The 18,127-nt window shown below is 33.7% G+C and overlaps 1 protein-coding gene across 3 annotated transcripts in view; it reads right to left on the bottom strand.

Annotated features, from left to right (window-relative positions):
• Positions 1-18,127, bottom strand: part of hook (hook microtubule tethering protein) — a 227,166-nt gene that overhangs the window by 138,861 nt on the left and 70,178 nt on the right. For all 3 annotated transcript variants that reach the window (XM_085809576.1, XM_085809575.1, XM_085809577.1), the window contains 2 exons: positions 9,241-9,387; positions 7,298-7,392 (listed from right to left, as the gene is read on the bottom strand). In XM_085809576.1, coding sequence (XP_085665702.1) covers positions 7,298-7,392; positions 9,241-9,387 — 242 coding nt within the window. The remainder of the gene's footprint in view (positions 1-7,297; positions 7,393-9,240; positions 9,388-18,127) is intronic.

Raw genomic sequence — 18,127 nt, forward strand, 5'->3', positions numbered from 1 at the left:
ATTACTTTCACCGTTTCAGAAACATTCCCTTCTCCAATTCCTTCCCCCCCCCGCTGTGAAATGGTATCCTCCTTCACATACTACGTCAAGGTGTCGCAATGCAAATAATGGTATTTTGAAAAGGTCATATGTATACACCTGGGCATTTAACACATTAGCTGAGCAAGGCGTACATATATGCCCGTGGCAGAACAGGCTAAGTGGGAATGGTACTTAATTGCTTCCGGAGAAGGTAAAGAATCATTCTTACACTTATTTTTCCAAGTGATGGGAAAGGCTGCACATTTAAGCGAATTCAACAGAGTGAAGATTGTAATGGGCCAGACTCAGAACAAGTACGTCCAAAGTTGTATGACTAATAGGTTGTTGACAATCTGCCATTGTTAATTTTTCTGCAAAGTGGGTAAATGACAGTGAAACCAGCAGTAGATGCCATGGTGTTGGACATCCACACATCATCAAAGGAAAAGGACGTCAAAGACTGTCCCGCTTGGTACAGCAAAACTGGCACCAGGCAGTGGCTCAGCTGACAGCACAACACAATGCAGGTCCTAGTACAAGTGTTTCGGAATACACAGTTCAGCGGACATTGTTGGATATGGTACTTTGCAGCAGATGTCCCAATTATGTGCTTAGTGGCCACTATGCCTACAGTAGCCCCAAGAACACTGATACTGGACCACAGATAAGTCAAAGACATTTGCCTGGTTGTACAAATCACGATTTCACATTCATCACATTGATGGTCATGTAAGGCTATGGCGTCTTTCAGGTGAACAGTTGCTCCCCCCTGTACAGCAGGTCATACAGAGGCTGGCAATGTATTATACTTTAGAGGATGTTCTCATGGGCAGCTCTGAGACATTTAATTGTGATAGAACAGACCATGAAAGCTCTGGACTATCTGAGCATAATCGAGGATCAGTTGTACCCTCACATGGCATCTATCTTTCCAACTGGAAATGGAATCTTTCAGTTACCGCAAATTTTAAAGAGTGCAGTTAAATTTTAATAGTTATTTTTCAGAGCTAAACGAAAGTGACAAAGAAGCATATTTAGCATATTTTGCTTTATGAGCTTAATTAAAAATTAATATGACATATATGGAGAATGGACAATAAGAATGACATATATGGAGAATGGATAAAACAGTCTATGGCATATTAACTGTTAAACCATAGTCAACAGTGGTTTCAGACGATGAGCCTGAATCTACTACCTAGAAGATAAACCTCATCCTGGAAAATTTGTAGAGCTCAATGAGGAAATCCCGCAAAGCCTGCTGAAACGAAATCCTATAGTAATCTGAGGAACAAGCACAAAATCAAGGAAGTTATATTTTAGATTTAAAAAAATAACTGATTTTATTAATGAAAAAAAAACAAAAGAAGCATAAAAAAATCTAAAAGATTTCAGATTTTAACACTCGCCTAAAAGGGTTTGTTAAGGTTTCTTAGGCTCTTGTTGAGCACACAGTGTACCAGCCTGCTAATCCATTTTGTTTTTTAGCTTTATTATTAAGCGCCATTTTCTCTGCAATTATATCACACACAAATCAACAGAAAAATCACAATGTTTTTAAAAGCAACACAGCACAGTGTGCACAGTATTATTGTGCTGGCATACATTTTTATATTTTTTGAGCCGTTTCTAAGTTCATCATATCAATATTGTTTTCTTAGATGGCTAACAATTTTTTTCCTCTTTTAATTATTAATTTCTTATGTGTTACCTTTGTTTATTAAATATCGCATTCTTCATACTTTTATTTTAATTACAATTAATTTCATTCCACCAATCAGTCAATTATTTTTATAATAAGATTTCAGTTCTTGATTCTGAGTTGTACGATTTAACTTCTGCCTCCTTCATGAAAAATATAACAAAATGACTTTCTCTAGTCCCTACCCTTTGCTAAATTTTTCATTTTAAATGATAAGATGGTTTGTTTCTCTTTTGTATCTGCATTTTGGTTGGCTAGCTTTTGTATCTAATTACTTTGATTATTTTTAAGGAGGACTGGTTACTACAAGTATCCAGATGGGCATAATATTACTGCCAGCATAAAATCATAAAGTTGTTCCTCTGAAGATACTGAAGTTCTTCGAACTGGTTACTGAGTACATGAAATTAAAACTCGCCCACATTGCATCATGCTCACAAATTTAGGACATCGTGAAAAGTCATACCGATGATTACAATACAGTAAACAATGTGTGCATATTCATGCATGGTCTGCCATCAAGACTGCCGAACTTTGCAGAGCCAGATTCCTTGTTTGGAATTTGTATAACAATGCTAAAATACACTATGCCTGTATGAGCCAGATAAATAATAAAGATAAGAGTAAAGTACGATGTCATATCCAGTGCAAGAAAAAACACTTTGTATTTGCATATGTTTACCATATGATTGGACCATATCCGTCTGAACAAATCACAGGACATTCATACCTGGTATTTCTCTATGGCATATTAACTGTTTTCCTAGACAATATACTCTTAGCAGCAATACATGACTTATAGTTGCAGCATGATGCCTCTCTGGCACATTCCAGCATCCCTGTACATATCTGGCTGGATATGGAATACATAAACCACTAGATTAGAAACAGGGGTCATAATTAATGCATGTTCTGGCAATGTAATAGTCATTGTATCTGAAAGAACGCTACACACTCGATCTAAAAAATGTTAAAATAACTAACAGTTATTCATTGCAAGTCTTTTTAAAAAGTTTGTCTGTAATGTGCCTCCTAGCAGTTTTTTCCGGGGGATAATCTTTCAACAGATCCTTTGAAATGTCTCTATAAATTTTTTAATTAATCCGCAATTTAGTTATGGCTACAGTCCTCTAAATAGCGCAAGTTTAATTACAATCACCATGTATATTACACACACACATTTATATACACTGGTCCATCAAAATTAAAGGATAATGACAGAAATAAAATGTAAATGACTCTTAATGAAAAATTATTAATTAATAGAAATTTGTACATAAGCATTAGTAAACATAAATTACAAAATTTGACAGTGGATTATTTGTAAAATATAGAAATTAAAACCAAATTTATGTAACTTGGAAAATGATGGATTCTTTAATATGGTGCATAGCCACCTTGGACCACACTCATGCATATTTCACTCACATCACAAAAATTAAGTCACCTTTTGTAGAAAACATTTTTCTTAAATATTGTGTATGGTCACCTTGGACCACACTCATGCACACCTCACTCACATCAAAAAATGAAGTTACCTTTTGTAGAAAAAAAATTTTTTAATATGGTGTATAGTCAGTCACGCACCACACTCATGCATACCTCACTCACATCTTGATTTCATGGACTTACCAAAGTGTTGATCAAGTCTTGTGGAAGTGCATGCTACTCTTCTAAAAGTGCACTTTTCAGGTCCTGGAAGAAATTTGGCAAGCTGAAATTCAGTGTTCTATTCACACATGCTCAACTGGGTTCAAATCGAATGACTAAGGTGGCCAATCCATTCAAGTGAAATCTTCCATTTGCAAGTAGCCTGTCATCACATGCTCGATGACAGTGGGCATTGTCATTGATTAGCACAAACTATCGGCAAACAGCACCCTAAACAGTCTAACTTGGTATTCCAACACCTCGTCCACATATTTCTGATCAGTTACAGGAACTCCTTCAAAGATATGCAGCTCTGCGGCCATTGCCATGATTCCTCCCTAAACCATTAAAACCATGGCAAAAATGGGATACTTCACGAACAAGGGAAGGCAAGTTGCATGTTTTTCCCTCTCTCCAGATCAAAACACATCTAGAATCACTGTTCAGACTATATCTGAACTCATCAGTAAACAACGCTCTGGTCCGGTCATCTAGGCTCCGACAAAATACAGTCCATCTGATGCATTTGTTGCTCTTGGTCACTTGTCTTATCAACTGACCCAATGCTTATTAAACAGTGGCTAAAACTCTTGATATGACACTTTGAGGGATATTCAAATCTTACGTGATCTCCATTTGTGTTTGACCTCCCTCAATTCTACCAAATATTCACCACTTTTGATCTTTACCCTTCCAGGGGTGATATATAAAAAAATTAAATTGTGATAAAATTCTGCATGAATTGTAACTTGTGGACCCTAAGAATACAAAATTGAGAATTTAAAAAAATACAGAGTGAAATTGCAAATTTTGAGGGCCAGTATATATTTTACTCTACTGCCCCTATAAGACATTTTTTCCCATGTAGCTGCCAGTTGTTAATTTTCATATTTTTAATCTGCTTTTATGTATTTTTGATGTGTGTCTATAGAAATGGATGCTTGAATATGGTTATGTAAGTCTAAAATAGAAAAGTTTTAAAATTTCTCTATAAATTAAAAATTTTAGAAATAACATTTATGTTTTTAGGCACTTCAATGATGCCACCTAGTTGTACAAGCTTACATAAAATATGTGTAAAAAGCTTTTGAATGTGATTTAAACTCAATATTATTTTATTGAAACTTTAGCAAATATAACACTGTATGAGTAAACCGTATCATACTCTAACTGAACAAGTATAATGTTACATGGAAATGCAACTCGGCTGAAAAATAGATGTTAAGAAATGAAACACCGCGACTCAGCTGAGAAATTAGTTACATTTTTTAAATTATTATATTTTATGCTCTAGGTAATACATTAAAAAAAGAACATGCTTCCTGCTATGATATCAAGACGCACTGGTATATTTTATATATCGGTATTGAAATTGTATAAATAATCCTTTGATTATCAGTTTTAATTCAAATGCAGTAAATAAAGGTTCAGCATGTGCATGCCATATATTTGAAGACTTTGAATTTCTTCCTCTCCTCCAATAGAATTTACAACTCTTCAAACATACATTTGAACGAGGTATATTTATTTCATAACTGCAAAATACTGAGCATTCACTGGGCAAAATAAAATACTGAGCTGGAATTCAGAATCAAAAGGAAAGACTAGAAACTCATGTTCACAGTTTTAGTGTAGAAAAATTAGCATTTTTAAGGAGGTCAAAAAATTGACAAACATCCAATATATTTTATACACTGGTGCCCTTTAAGAGTTAAATGCTGTCATTGAGCCATAACTACAGAATACTGATCACTCTCAGAAACCGCGCTGACAAATGCGTCCATTTCACACCACATTGACATTAAATAACACTATAGACTGGAATTCCAATATGCGTCCATTGCTCACCACATTGTCATACATCGAATTTGCATATTTCTGGTTTAACATATGTGCTGAGGTGCAATTTTGTGTTCAGTTGCATTTAATTAACATAAATAATTACAGTACTGGATATTGGTTGAAACATTAACTCAGTATGCATATTTTTATCATTATACTTTAACACTGATGAACAGTTTACGTATATATATATATATATATATAAACACATGCACACACACAGGGTATTTGGAAAGTATCTGCCAAAACTAGTAAAGGTAACCAAAGCAAGCATTTTTTTGTCACAGACTCTGTGCCCTAAAATAACACATTTAATTGCTGGAAGGGAGGAAAATAAGAAAGATAGGCCAAAGGAAATTTAACAAACTTTTGTAACAAGTATTGTTTTACAGCAGATGCTCATTCGAGTGACTTACAACACAAACACATGCTTCACACCATCAATATATATACATACGATGACAATACATTTTCAAGCATGCTAAGTATGCCCCTAACAACTCCAGCAGCAACAGTCTGACAATAAGATTTTGTTTGCAGTTAATGAGGCAATTCTACACAGTGCAAAATGCTTTTCAGAAAGAATGAAAGAATGCTCCCAGAAAAAATTCAAATCTGACAAAGCTGGCAAACACAGTGGCAAACAGGTCCACGTTTACAGTGGTTTGCATGTATGTCATCCAGATAGTTCCTGATATGAGGGCTAAAATGTGTGTGAATGCCATCATGTTGGACTTCTGCCTCAAAGAAACATAAGTACAGGTGTTACGGGCAACTTTTACCGATGCACGTGTGATCAGCCGCTATTTCCCTACAGCTTGGCCTCCCTGCTCACCTGATCTCACGCCATGCGACTTGTGGTTATGGGGATTCTTAAAGGATCGGGTCTACCGAGAACACCCAGCAACCTTGGCACATCTGAAAGACACAAATATTCGACATGTTCGTGGAATTAATGGGGACTTACTGCATTCTGCTGTGGAACACACTGCTTTGTGAATGGAAAGAATTGTGGATAACCACGGCACACATATAGAACATCTGTAGAATGTCTTGTTGATCTGCAGCGCCACCTATCAACAACTTCTTGTACTAATTTTTTTTGTTTAATAAATCTCGAGTGCATGATCTGAAGTGTTTATTTTTAAAATTTCATCACATTGTGACCCATACAACACTCTGCACAGGCCTCTGAGTTGGGGAAGTTTAATTTGGATAACCATGTATATCGGCCAGCAAATCTGGCAATGTCTTTTGCAAGATGGAGTATGTGTGCCTGTCCAAGCTACAAGATAGGATGTATGGTCCAATCAAATAATTATGCACTAAACCAGCCCATACATTGACTGAAAATTTTTGCTGGTATGTATGGTCTTACCGCATGCAGATTTTCAAACACTCAAGACATGTGCTGTGGCCATTTAAAAGTGCTCATTCAAATGTTGCTTTATCTCTAAATAATACATATTCTGTCTGTAATGCAATCTATTGCAGATACCAAAGGATAAATTCCACATGGAGATGATAGTTTTTCACTTTCCATGCTTGTACTCTCTGCAAGTGAAATGGGTGCATGCCTTCGTCATATAAAATCTCCCGTACGAGTATCAGACCTAGGTCATGTGAAACAGCTCTCATGCTTGTGGAAGGATTGAACCCAACTGCATATAATTTTCTGCATATTCAGAGATATCTGCAAACTGTAAAGTGATGCATGCTGTTGTAAATCCCATAGGAGAAATAATGCCTTTACTCCCAAATCCATCAACTGCCATAACCTGCGCCATCTACTGACACTTAAATGTGTCATTTCCGGCATACTCTATATGACAGAGCACGCATTTTTTTATCCCTTCTACCACTTTAAAAATTTTGCCATATATTTTCCAAGCAACCTCTGTGTATATGTGTATTGATTTTGCAAGTTTATCTATAAAAATGTGATGCAATTTGTTGATAAATCTATTACAAATTTAAATTACATTCTTCAATGATGATCTGAGAGGTTAACAAATTACTCCAATTTAAAAAAAAAATATTCTCTCAGCTCCAAAAATAAAAACTAAGATTATGAAAAGATACCTGGGATCCTCAAAGCTTTCTATATGGTTCAGCCTCTCTAGAAGTTTTTCATTTTCTGATAACAGGCTATTTTTTTCTTCTAATAGAATAGCTACCTATAAATTTTGAAAGAAATCTTTTACTAAAATATAATGAACCTACAAAATTTACTTACCTAAGTCATTAAGTTCTCTAAATTTCAAACCTAAATTTTAAAAAAAGGGGGTGATGAAATGCATATTAAAAGGCTTGCCCATTTAAAATGCTTCATAAAAAATATCTGCACCTGATATTTATAATCTATAAAACTCAAACTGAAAATACTCAAAAGTATTTGATATCCAGACTCTCAGTAGCTTTAAGGGACACTGATAGTAAAATTTGCAATAATGCTACCACATAGATTTATTAATTAATATACAGAGGTAGCATGGTAAAAAAAGAGGAACATTTTGGAAATAAATTATTTTCAGTCTCATTGACATAAAGTCAAGAAATTTTCTAGCAGCAAATAAATTTGATTGGTATGTATTTGTTGTAAAGCAACATTTGTACAACTAATAACAGTACAACTTTGTTTGTAACATTTGTACAACTAATACGAAGAATTTTCTCCGCATTCAAAGTAAGTGTTGTTATAGTTGCTGTATTTGGATACATGTTCATTATGAGCTTAGTTTCATAACAGAATAATAACCTAAGTTGTTTTCAATTATGGCTGCTAACATCAATTTCGGTCGATTTTCTAAAAATCTCATTCTTGATAATCATTAATCATTATGTAGAGATTTCCAATGATGAACTTATGAGTTTTTCAAATTTTTCCTTATATACACTTCAAATACAAGCCAATTTTTACTGTTGGAAATTGGAAATTGTAATTTTCATTAGTAAAGTACAGTTTTGTTTCCTTTAAAAAAAAAAAGAGAGAGAGAGACAGAAATACCAGTTTTCTAATTTTTAAAAAGAATATTTTCGAAAGCTTATGGAAAAGGAATTAAAGGTAGCTACACATTTATAACAAACAAACTTTAAATTTTGTTTTTAAGGGGGAGGGAAAACTATGCAAAACATCTGCTCCTGCTAACTAACAATTCAGGAAGCTCTAGTCTACGTTTTGTTTTGACAGAGGTACGATATTCAGTAAACCAAAATCAAAATCAATCACAGATAACACAATAAAGTTTTCAATTTTGTTCACACCTAACGATTATATGGTAATCCATTCATCAAATAACTCGTTTACTAAAACTCTTTATATTCATATGGCTAAAATGAGTTTGACTTCAAAATAAACCAGTTTTTGAATGCAAAAAATGGCCTCATGCAAGTCACAGCTGTTAAACTGCCAATTTAACAGCTATTATTATTGCAGCTACTTTTATTATTTTACTAACAGCAGTTATAATTTTTATGTATCAGTTCCATGCTTTTAATACTTAAACTTCTATGCTTTTAATGTTTAGCCATCCTACTCAGATGTTCGTAAATTCAGTGTCTGTGCAGCATGGGGCACTCTAAACATGTGGTGAGACGAAAATGCTCTCGAGAGGTTGGTGGTAGGAGTAGAGGGTGGGAGACCTTCTAACCAATCTTCCTGGTGTGCTCTTTCCTATTGGAGGCAGATCTGAGCAAAGTTGTACTTACACTTACGATGATTGTACTTATGATGCCTAAAGGCTCTTGCAAATGACAGGTCAAATCATGCATCTTGGCCATGATGAAATTTCATGGGCTTGATCTGATATAAGACGAGAATGATTTGACAGAACAACACTTTTTTTCATTTGTACTATGATATGTTTATAGTAAGCTGAATTTGTAAACTGTATCACATTTTCAAATGTATATATACATTCATAAAAAAAAATTTAGATCTTTTAAAAGCACAAACCTTTAGCACACAATAAACACATAAAATTTATGCGAACAACAAAGTGCATTAATGCTTCATAATCACTAACCTGCATATCAAGTTCATGGCAGCGTTGAGTAATTTGTTCTTTGGATTCTTTTGTAGAATGTAAATCCTCAGTCAATCCTTTCAGCTGGTTGTTCAAATCAACATAAGTTTCTGACTGATAAGATGCAGGTATTTCCTTAGTTATCAACTGCGAAAGTGAAACAAACTTAGCAAATATTTCAAAACACCTTCAACATATATGGCACAGTAAAGTACTCTTGAAGTACAATGTCCACAATTAGGGAAAACAAAATTACTATTTCAAATATAACAAGACACTTATAACAGAAGCAAAAGTAATCGCTCAGAAAATTTATTATATTCATCGTTTACATAAAAATTAACTACTGTTAACAAAGTTTTAGGAAAGCAAAAATTCCAAGATCATGATGACAAAAAATAATTTACCATTAAATTTTAAAACAAACATAAAATGTGATGAACGAAAAATCTTTATATCCATTATGATTATGTGTTAAGTTTTATAACAAATAGTCCCATGCAAATATCAGACAAACTCTGTGGTAGCAAACTGCATATTTAACAAGTGGTCTTTAATGTGGTCACATCCGACCATGACCATTTTGATATTATTAAGCAATGTGAAAATGTCAAAATTTCAAAAATTTAACTAGTTTAATAAAACTACATTTATAAACACATGCATACTAACATTCACAAAGATAATTTAATAGTTGATGGTCTACAGCTGTTACACAAAATTTCACTATGAAGTGTTCAAATTCATAATGTTTCTGGAATTATCTGACCAATGCTGTACCTCTAATCTTAACACTCTTAGGGCATCTCTCAGATCTGCATTATTTCAACATTTATTAAAAGATAGCCATGTTTAAAACAGTAATTTATTGTATTTTCTGGGATGAAATTCCAAAAATATGTTCAACAAATGCAACGCATTGAAAAAAGGCTAGCTTTCCTTGCTTCAATTGCACTTGCAACCATAACATGCATGTTATAAAGGATTCTAACACTCGTTTCATGGCAACAGTATTCTTTCACCACTCTAATAATCCCTTGATCACATGGCTGAATTAAGGCTATGGTATTTGCATGCAAATACTTGTATATAACTTTCAGTATGTTTAAGAGTGACATTTAAGCTATGCACTGTGCAGTTGTCCATAAGAAAGATATCCATTATTAAATTTGAAGAGCCACTGTTAAACAATTCACACACCATTAAATTATACGTGTATTTTAGTGGTACTCTTCTGATGCATCACGGATTTTTTTTTTTTTTTCCTTCCTTCGATTACACATGCTTTTATAACCCTTTAACGGTTTGACCCGGATTTTCTTATTTTTTTATGCAAGCTGCTTAACGGTTTCTCCCGTAATATTGTCATTTTAAATATCTCCTTGAAAACGGACTGTCCCGTGTTTTTGTTACACTTACAGGAAACGTGAAGAACGGATAGCCCGGATTTTTGAAACCCCAAGTGCCTAAGGGAACAAGTATCCCTCCAACCCTGATGACAATAGTTAATGAATGACCCTCAATAGCGCAGGAAGTTTTACGATCAAGAACTCTACTTGATGTTTTACAATAACGGCAACCTTACACTGGTTCTAAAGTAATAAGAAATTTGTTACCAGTTAGAAAGTTAATTTAAGAGAAAATAAGAATGTTTGTTTTAGATGTTCTTCAAGAAATGAAAAAAAATTACAAAAAAGATTTTTATAGAATAAGCTTTTATTTATAACTCAAATGATTAATAAATTAAAAAAAGAAGAGTAATTTAGCTATTGTTCTGCTATCGGAAGGGATTCAGGAATGTATGTATGCACATCATTTGCATGTCTGTGTATTTATATGTGTGTAAACACACGTATATGTTCGTATGTATATATATGCGCATACATGAACACATAGATCTGTATATACATGCATACATTTTTTAATTCGATCCTGATAACAGACGAGTAGCGTAATTTATTATACAGTCAAAAGTCTTTAATACGGACTCGTCGGGACTTCGGTCATTCCAGATTAGCGGTTTTTCCGGATTATAGATCATCAGTTTAAATCTGGTATGATGCCATGCAGAAATTATAAAATTAAAAATGTGAAACCGTAATTTATGAAATAATGAGCAATTATGAACTAAAGGGTATCAAAATTTACAAAAAAAAAAAAAAAAAAAAAAAAAAGCTTAATATTTATTTGTTTACTTTATTAAACATTTCTTTCAATGTAAGTTGTTTAAGTTGCTTCATTTTATGTGCTAATACTTTCTCTTTAATTCTATAAACAGACATAATTTCTTGTTCAGTTACAAAGTTCCGCTGTTCAAGTCCTATAATTGCTGTGTCGAGAACACTGACTAAATTGTCAATCAAAATTTTTTCGTTTTCAATAACATCTCTGTCACTTCACTATCTCTTCACTATCGGAAGTGGTACATCGAAACATGCTTTCGCTTTGTATATGCTTTGGCAACTTCAGAATCATAAATTCTTTTTGACATAATCCAAATCTCAAGCTCACTTTTTATAAAATTGCTCTAACAGTCTGCAAAAACTAATAAGCCAGATCCAATTAAAAGATTAAGGAACAACGCTATCTGCAATATTAACTGAAATAGATAATTAGATCATTTTATTCCAGCTTATGCCGTCCGTTATACATTAAATGTGCATGCGTAAATGTATTATGCACATATGCGCATAAAAGTTTGTAGCTTTGAGGTCCGGATTATAGATCATTCCGGATTATGAACGTCCGGATTAAAGACTTTTAACTGTATAGATTAATAGGAATAAGAGATTAAATAATATTCTTTACAAAATTCATTTACAAATTTATATCATGAATAATAAAAAAATGTGGCGCCCTTTATACATTTTTGACATTGGAAATCGACTGTTTGATTTCATTATTTAAGTGTCTGCACTTTTATAATCCTTGATACAAATTGCACATGAATATTGTAAAGAAGTTTAATTAATCTCTTGTTCCCATTAAAATATGCCATAAATTATTTTTTGCCTTTGGCTTATTAAGAATTTTAGAAGTTTTGAATAAAAGCTTATGTTAAAAAACAATTTAAATTTTTGTTTTTAATTTTTATTTTCTTAATCTTAATAACTCATTTTCAATGAAAATTTTCAATTGAAAAATCATTTTTCAAAAATGAATAATATTTTTTTTTACTTCCAATAAAGTAAATGAATAATATTTTGTTTTACTTCTAATAAATGCCTCAAACAATCGAAAACATTTTCTGACTTTTCACCCAGAAATCAGAAGTTACGTTAAAAATGTTACACAAATTTCAATTAAAAGAATATTTTACGTCAGTGCAAACGTTATACTTTTGACTTTTATAGATGGCTTGCAAATGAAAATATGTGCAAAATCGTGTCAACATTAAATTTTAAAAAATTTTAATGGAAATTTATAAAAACTTGTTTTACCATATTGTATTATCATCCGCAATCAATATGTTTACAAAATTTGAACTCGATAGCTTATCAGGAAGTAGTATATAAAAACCTTTGATAGCCCCAAATACCAAGAGTGAACTAAATATGTGCTACTTCTTTGCAGAAATATTAGGCTGTTTGAAAGATGTCATCAGAAGAAATTTTGCATATTTTTAATTATTTATATAACTACTTATACTCGCTTATGACATTTGCTGCCATTTTGCAGCAATTATTTTATTTAAAACATTTTTTTGCCTCTCTCACACTTAATGATCTTATCACCATTCTGATGAATCTTCAAAGGCTCTGAAAAACCAAACTTTGAGTAGGTTCTCATAAATTTAACTTGATAAACACCTTAAAAATACAACTGTTCTTATATGAGTAGAATTTATTGCCTGATGAAAAGGTTTTCTTAGATTGCTTTAGTAATCGGTAGAGTTTTATATCGATTCTTTTTTTCTTAATTTTCAGTTGTTGTTGCCCTACCACCAACCTCTCGAGAGGACTTTCGGCTCGCTGCATGTCTAGAGTGCCCCCATGCTGCACGGACACTATACATCTACGAACATTCATCTTTCTCTGGGATTCGAGCCGGACTCTTTGATGCGGCAGTCAGCGACGCTAACCACTACACCAGCTGGGCTACATTTTTCAGTTGTTCGTGAGTCCACTAAAAAGCTTTGCTGCTTAAAATGTCAATTGCTTAAAAATATTTGCAGTTTAAAGCAAATTTCATATTTACGTGTTTTTACCTTAATATTTCTTTACAAAGATAAAATGATAGCTGTCAATACAGACGGGTTTAATGTATTTGGATTACGGCGAAGCACGCAATTGTTTATCTGTCCAAGAGGAAGGAAACTTTCTAAGAGGATCTGACTTATATTCTCATTCCTTTTGTAAAAAAACCAAGAAAACTTCCACGCAACCACTTCGTCGGCCAGGATTTGAACCCGTGTAGAGCTAGCTGTGCTATGCAATTTTAGATGCTCTGCCAGTGGGGATCCGGAGTCCAATTTAAAATCTTGTTTCGAAATCTTCTATCCTAATTTAGTGTGATAATTGTCGTAGTATGAGGGTTAGGGCTATCTGAATATAACAAAGCATATGAGAGCTATCGGCCTTCATGCAGCCGTTTCTGTGGGAAACTGGGTTACACATATAGAAAACCACGAAAACCAAACAGGCAGGATTCCCGTCACAGAGAAATAGAACTGATTATTTTCCTTTAATCTGAAATCTCAAACAAATACGATAGAAAAAAGCGCTTTTCGGAGGATCCGTATTCCGTATTTAAAATTTATTTAAAATAAGCTGTAAGCTTTTAGTACAGTTTTTGTACAAACAAATAGTAGTTAAGCGGTGCTTACTGCCTCAGTGGATCGGCTGCCTCACTTTCGGTGGAAAAAAAGAAAGTAGTTTAGCTTTCGAATGTAACTAACATGTTGACCAGCATACAGAGCTCAACTTGTATCATTCTCTATTAATTCATTAAATGAAGATTGGATCATCAGATATATTTTGCTTCTTCCAGTGCCAGTTACAAATCGTACAGCTGTTCAATAACATTTTAACTATATCATTAACGTTGCATATTGCTAAAATGTGTTTGTTCTTTAAAGTCCTTGACCTGTTCTAAAAATAGGACTGCAGAAGTTTCAGAAATAAAGTACAATTTTAAACTACTTAACATTTCTATACATATAAAAAAAAAATGAAACTGTTTTAAAAGCTTCGTGTTTTATTTGAAATAATATTTCAAAAATAAAACTCGTGTTGGTTACGACCCAAGCAATACTTAACAGGATAAAGAGCCAGCCGTAGTTTGATAATGCTAGGATCATGCATTCAGTTTTTGCTGTTTTAATAAAAACCATTATGATATTTAGGCTGGTAATTATAAACTGCATTTACGTATACAGAAGTATGATTAATACACTAATATCACAGAATATATGCTTGTTATGCTCTGGCAAGTTTTGCCAAGATGCCAATTTTTAGTTCATATATACTGCTCGACATTGAAAATGCAACACCAAGAAGGAGTGGTCAGAAATTTATGCAAATTTTAGAGTAGACGCACGTCACTGAGTTATGCAAATGATATGAAATGCGCAGCTCTCCGATGCACATGAAGTAAGATATAAGGGAAGTAATGTGTAGAATGGGCAAAATTCATGTCGTTATTTCTGCCAGAAAAATTATCGAAGAAAGTTGGGTTTTGTCATAAAAGACACGTGTAATAGAAGAGAATGCCAGGCCACTGTAAATGAAGGCACTTTCAGCAGATAGATGATTTTACGAGGGGTATGGTGATCGGACTGAGAAGGGCGGGTTGGTCCTTACGTTAAATCGCAGCTGATACCCACATGGATGCGAGCATGGTGCATCGGCTATGGCAAGCATGGTTGAAACAAGGAAATGTGGGAAGAAGGAGGGGTGCAGGTGCAGCCAGCACACGTGGATCGACGCATCCGCTGACAAGCTGTGGCGGTCCCGCAAGTCACTTGTACCGCGATTTTGCAGCATGTGCAAGATACGCTAGATGTTACCGTGTTGACCAGAATCATTTCCCTTCAATTGGTTGAACGTAGCCTGCACTCTGTCCATTAAGAAGACTGCCATCGACCCCACAGCATAGATGCTAACGTTTAAAATGGTGCCGGACTGGAGCAATGTGGATGACAGAATGGCGAAATGTCGTGTTCTGGCGTCGACGTGGAGACAGAGATATAATCTGGCCTAGATCAAATCTAATCAGTAACAGTGAAACGCCCCACCACATGACAACTTGGCATAACAGTTTGGGGTGCTATTGCCTACGATTCCAGGTCACCTCTAGCTCCTATTCAGGGAACTATGACGGCCAAAGATACTTGGATAATGTACTGCAGCCGGTGGCAATCCCCTACTTTCAGGGGCTGCCTAATGCAATTTTTCAGCAGGATAACGCCCAACCACACAGAACTCGCATCTGCCAACATGCTCTGCAAGGTATAGCTGCTTCTCTGGCCCCCGTACTCTCCTGACCTGTCACCAATCGAACATGTGTGGGATACGATTGAACGCCGTTTGCAGACTCTGCCCCTGCCTCGTTCAGAAGGCAAACTGTGGCAAATGGTTGAAAGGGAATGGAGAGCCATCCCTCAGGACACCATCCGCACTCTTATTGACTCTATGCCTAGACGTGTTTCTTCATGTATTGCTGTCCGCGGTGGTCCTACATCCTACTGAGCCGTCGCCATTCTCGCTCTGTATTCTGACTATCATTTTGAATTTGAAATAAAAATCACTTATTGCTGCTTGCGGTCTCTGTCTTTTTCCAAATTTCATCACTTTCTGACCACTCCTTGGTGTTGCATTTTTAATGCCGAGCAGTGTAAATTCACAGGCCAGATTCCATTTTTATATAAATAGGAGCATAAAAGACAAAATGGAACAGTTAATTTCATTGTTTATTCTTTTTCAAAATTCAATTCTTTTAGATATAATTTTTAATGGTAAACAATATTCTGCCAAGTTATAAGAATATAAAAAATATTACTAATAATAATTTACATCCTAATTTAATAATATTATATCCTAATTTATATCACTCAAAACAGAATTGGAAAACTCATTCAAATCATATTTAATCAAAACATTTTAAGCAGTTTTGGGAAAAAGGAATTTGGGGGTTTGTTTGATTTTTAACAGTAAATTCAGTCATTAAAACATTTTTACCGTGTTTCCTTATTCATATAAAATTAGCAAAATAATTTATTAAATAATTTTTAGATGTAATAGTATTCTTGTTTATCTTTTGTTATACGACTAGAAATAAATAAAAAAGTGGCTGATATTCAATATTTATTTTTATTTAATTATTTAATTACAAATACTTGGCTATTGGTACTTAAGACATAGTCTATCATGTTATCACTTTTCTATTAGTCCTTGAAATTATGTTAAGGACCTAATAGAATTCGGGAAATCCTACGATTACATTAAACTGCAGGGATGCTAATAATGGCAAATTTTAAATGAAAATAGAAATTTATTTAAATAGACTACAATAGAATAGAAATTTATAATAGAAATTATTTAAATTGATTATAATTATTCTTATATTCTATGTCATTTCAGTACTATAATTTCAGTTATTACCTTAAATACTGCAATGTAGTCATATAATTTGAACGTGGGAGTCCCACGATTTTAAATTTATGCATATACAAGCAAAAATATTTTGAAAGTTTAAAAAATATATATATTTTACAATTCATTTAACTGAAACCATAAGAATCAAAAGAGATTTTTGTGGGTGTCTGCTTTATGCATTTAATCTATAAAATGCGGAAAAGTAAGAAAATCCATCCAACACAGAGAAATACTTCTTTCTGGTCTGGGGTAAGATTGTATCAAATTCATTTAAACTTCCGCTTAAATTCGAAATGCCATCTCTCAAATCAATGAAGGAATACATTTTGGTTTTAAATTCCACATTGCTAGCAACTGTATAATAGCTAAACTTAGCAAAATATTTTTAGAAAACCGCCAAATTCTAGAAATTGCTTTAAAATCCCGAAAAACATTAGGAAGATTATTGCTTGCCAATTCCATGCTGAAAAGATCAAGCGTTTATGAGCATGAGCTCGACTGTTAACGAACAACTTGTGGGGAAAATTCAATGCTAAATATAAATATGTATACCAAATTTTCCGAAAATTCCTGAGAAATATCGTACTCTCATTGTAAATATATATGGACTTATAATGTGAAGAAAACTGTGTCGGTAAAAAAATGGATTAAAATTTAATTTCCCAAAATAAATTGGCCTACCAAAACTAAATAAAATAGTAATAGTAAAAAAAATTGTGTAACAAAATAACTGCCGATAAAATGTCGAATAATTGAAAATTTACAAGCTTGGAAGCTAAAATTCTACAAAGATTTCAGAAAATTCAGACTTCACATATTAAAGAAACACGTCTAAAGCTACAAGTACAAAGAAAGAGGAGAGATGAAACTAACACAAGTACTTCTTGCCATTCATTAGAGGGGAGGCAATTTTATCGCTTATCCATCACACTAAGAGGAAGCAAACATACTGCCCTAGGCTGGGCCATCTTAGGGAGATTTCAGAAAACGAAAGCGATTTTTTTTGGACAACACGGCCATTTTCAAAGCATTTCATTCAGAGGGGCAGGCTCTTTAATGGGTTAACCACATACACTGATGCAGCATAAAATACTCACGACTTTTCAATACTTTGCACCCTTTTGAAATTTCAGTTTTAAATAATTATGTATAATGAGTATAGTATAGTTTCGCTGGAATTACAAAACATTTTCAGGACAGTAATTTAGACCATTCATTTGACAAACACATTCCTGCAACAGGTAAATCAGCCTCTTTTCTTCACCATGAAAACTGTTATGAATTTTGTACAC

The sequence above is a fragment of the Stegodyphus dumicola genome, chromosome X2 (assembly GCF_044657685.1).
Source record: "Stegodyphus dumicola isolate Sdum_Otavi_A_Nest chromosome X2, ASM4465768v1".
NCBI classification, from domain to species: Eukaryota; Metazoa; Arthropoda; class Arachnida; order Araneae; family Eresidae; genus Stegodyphus; species Stegodyphus dumicola.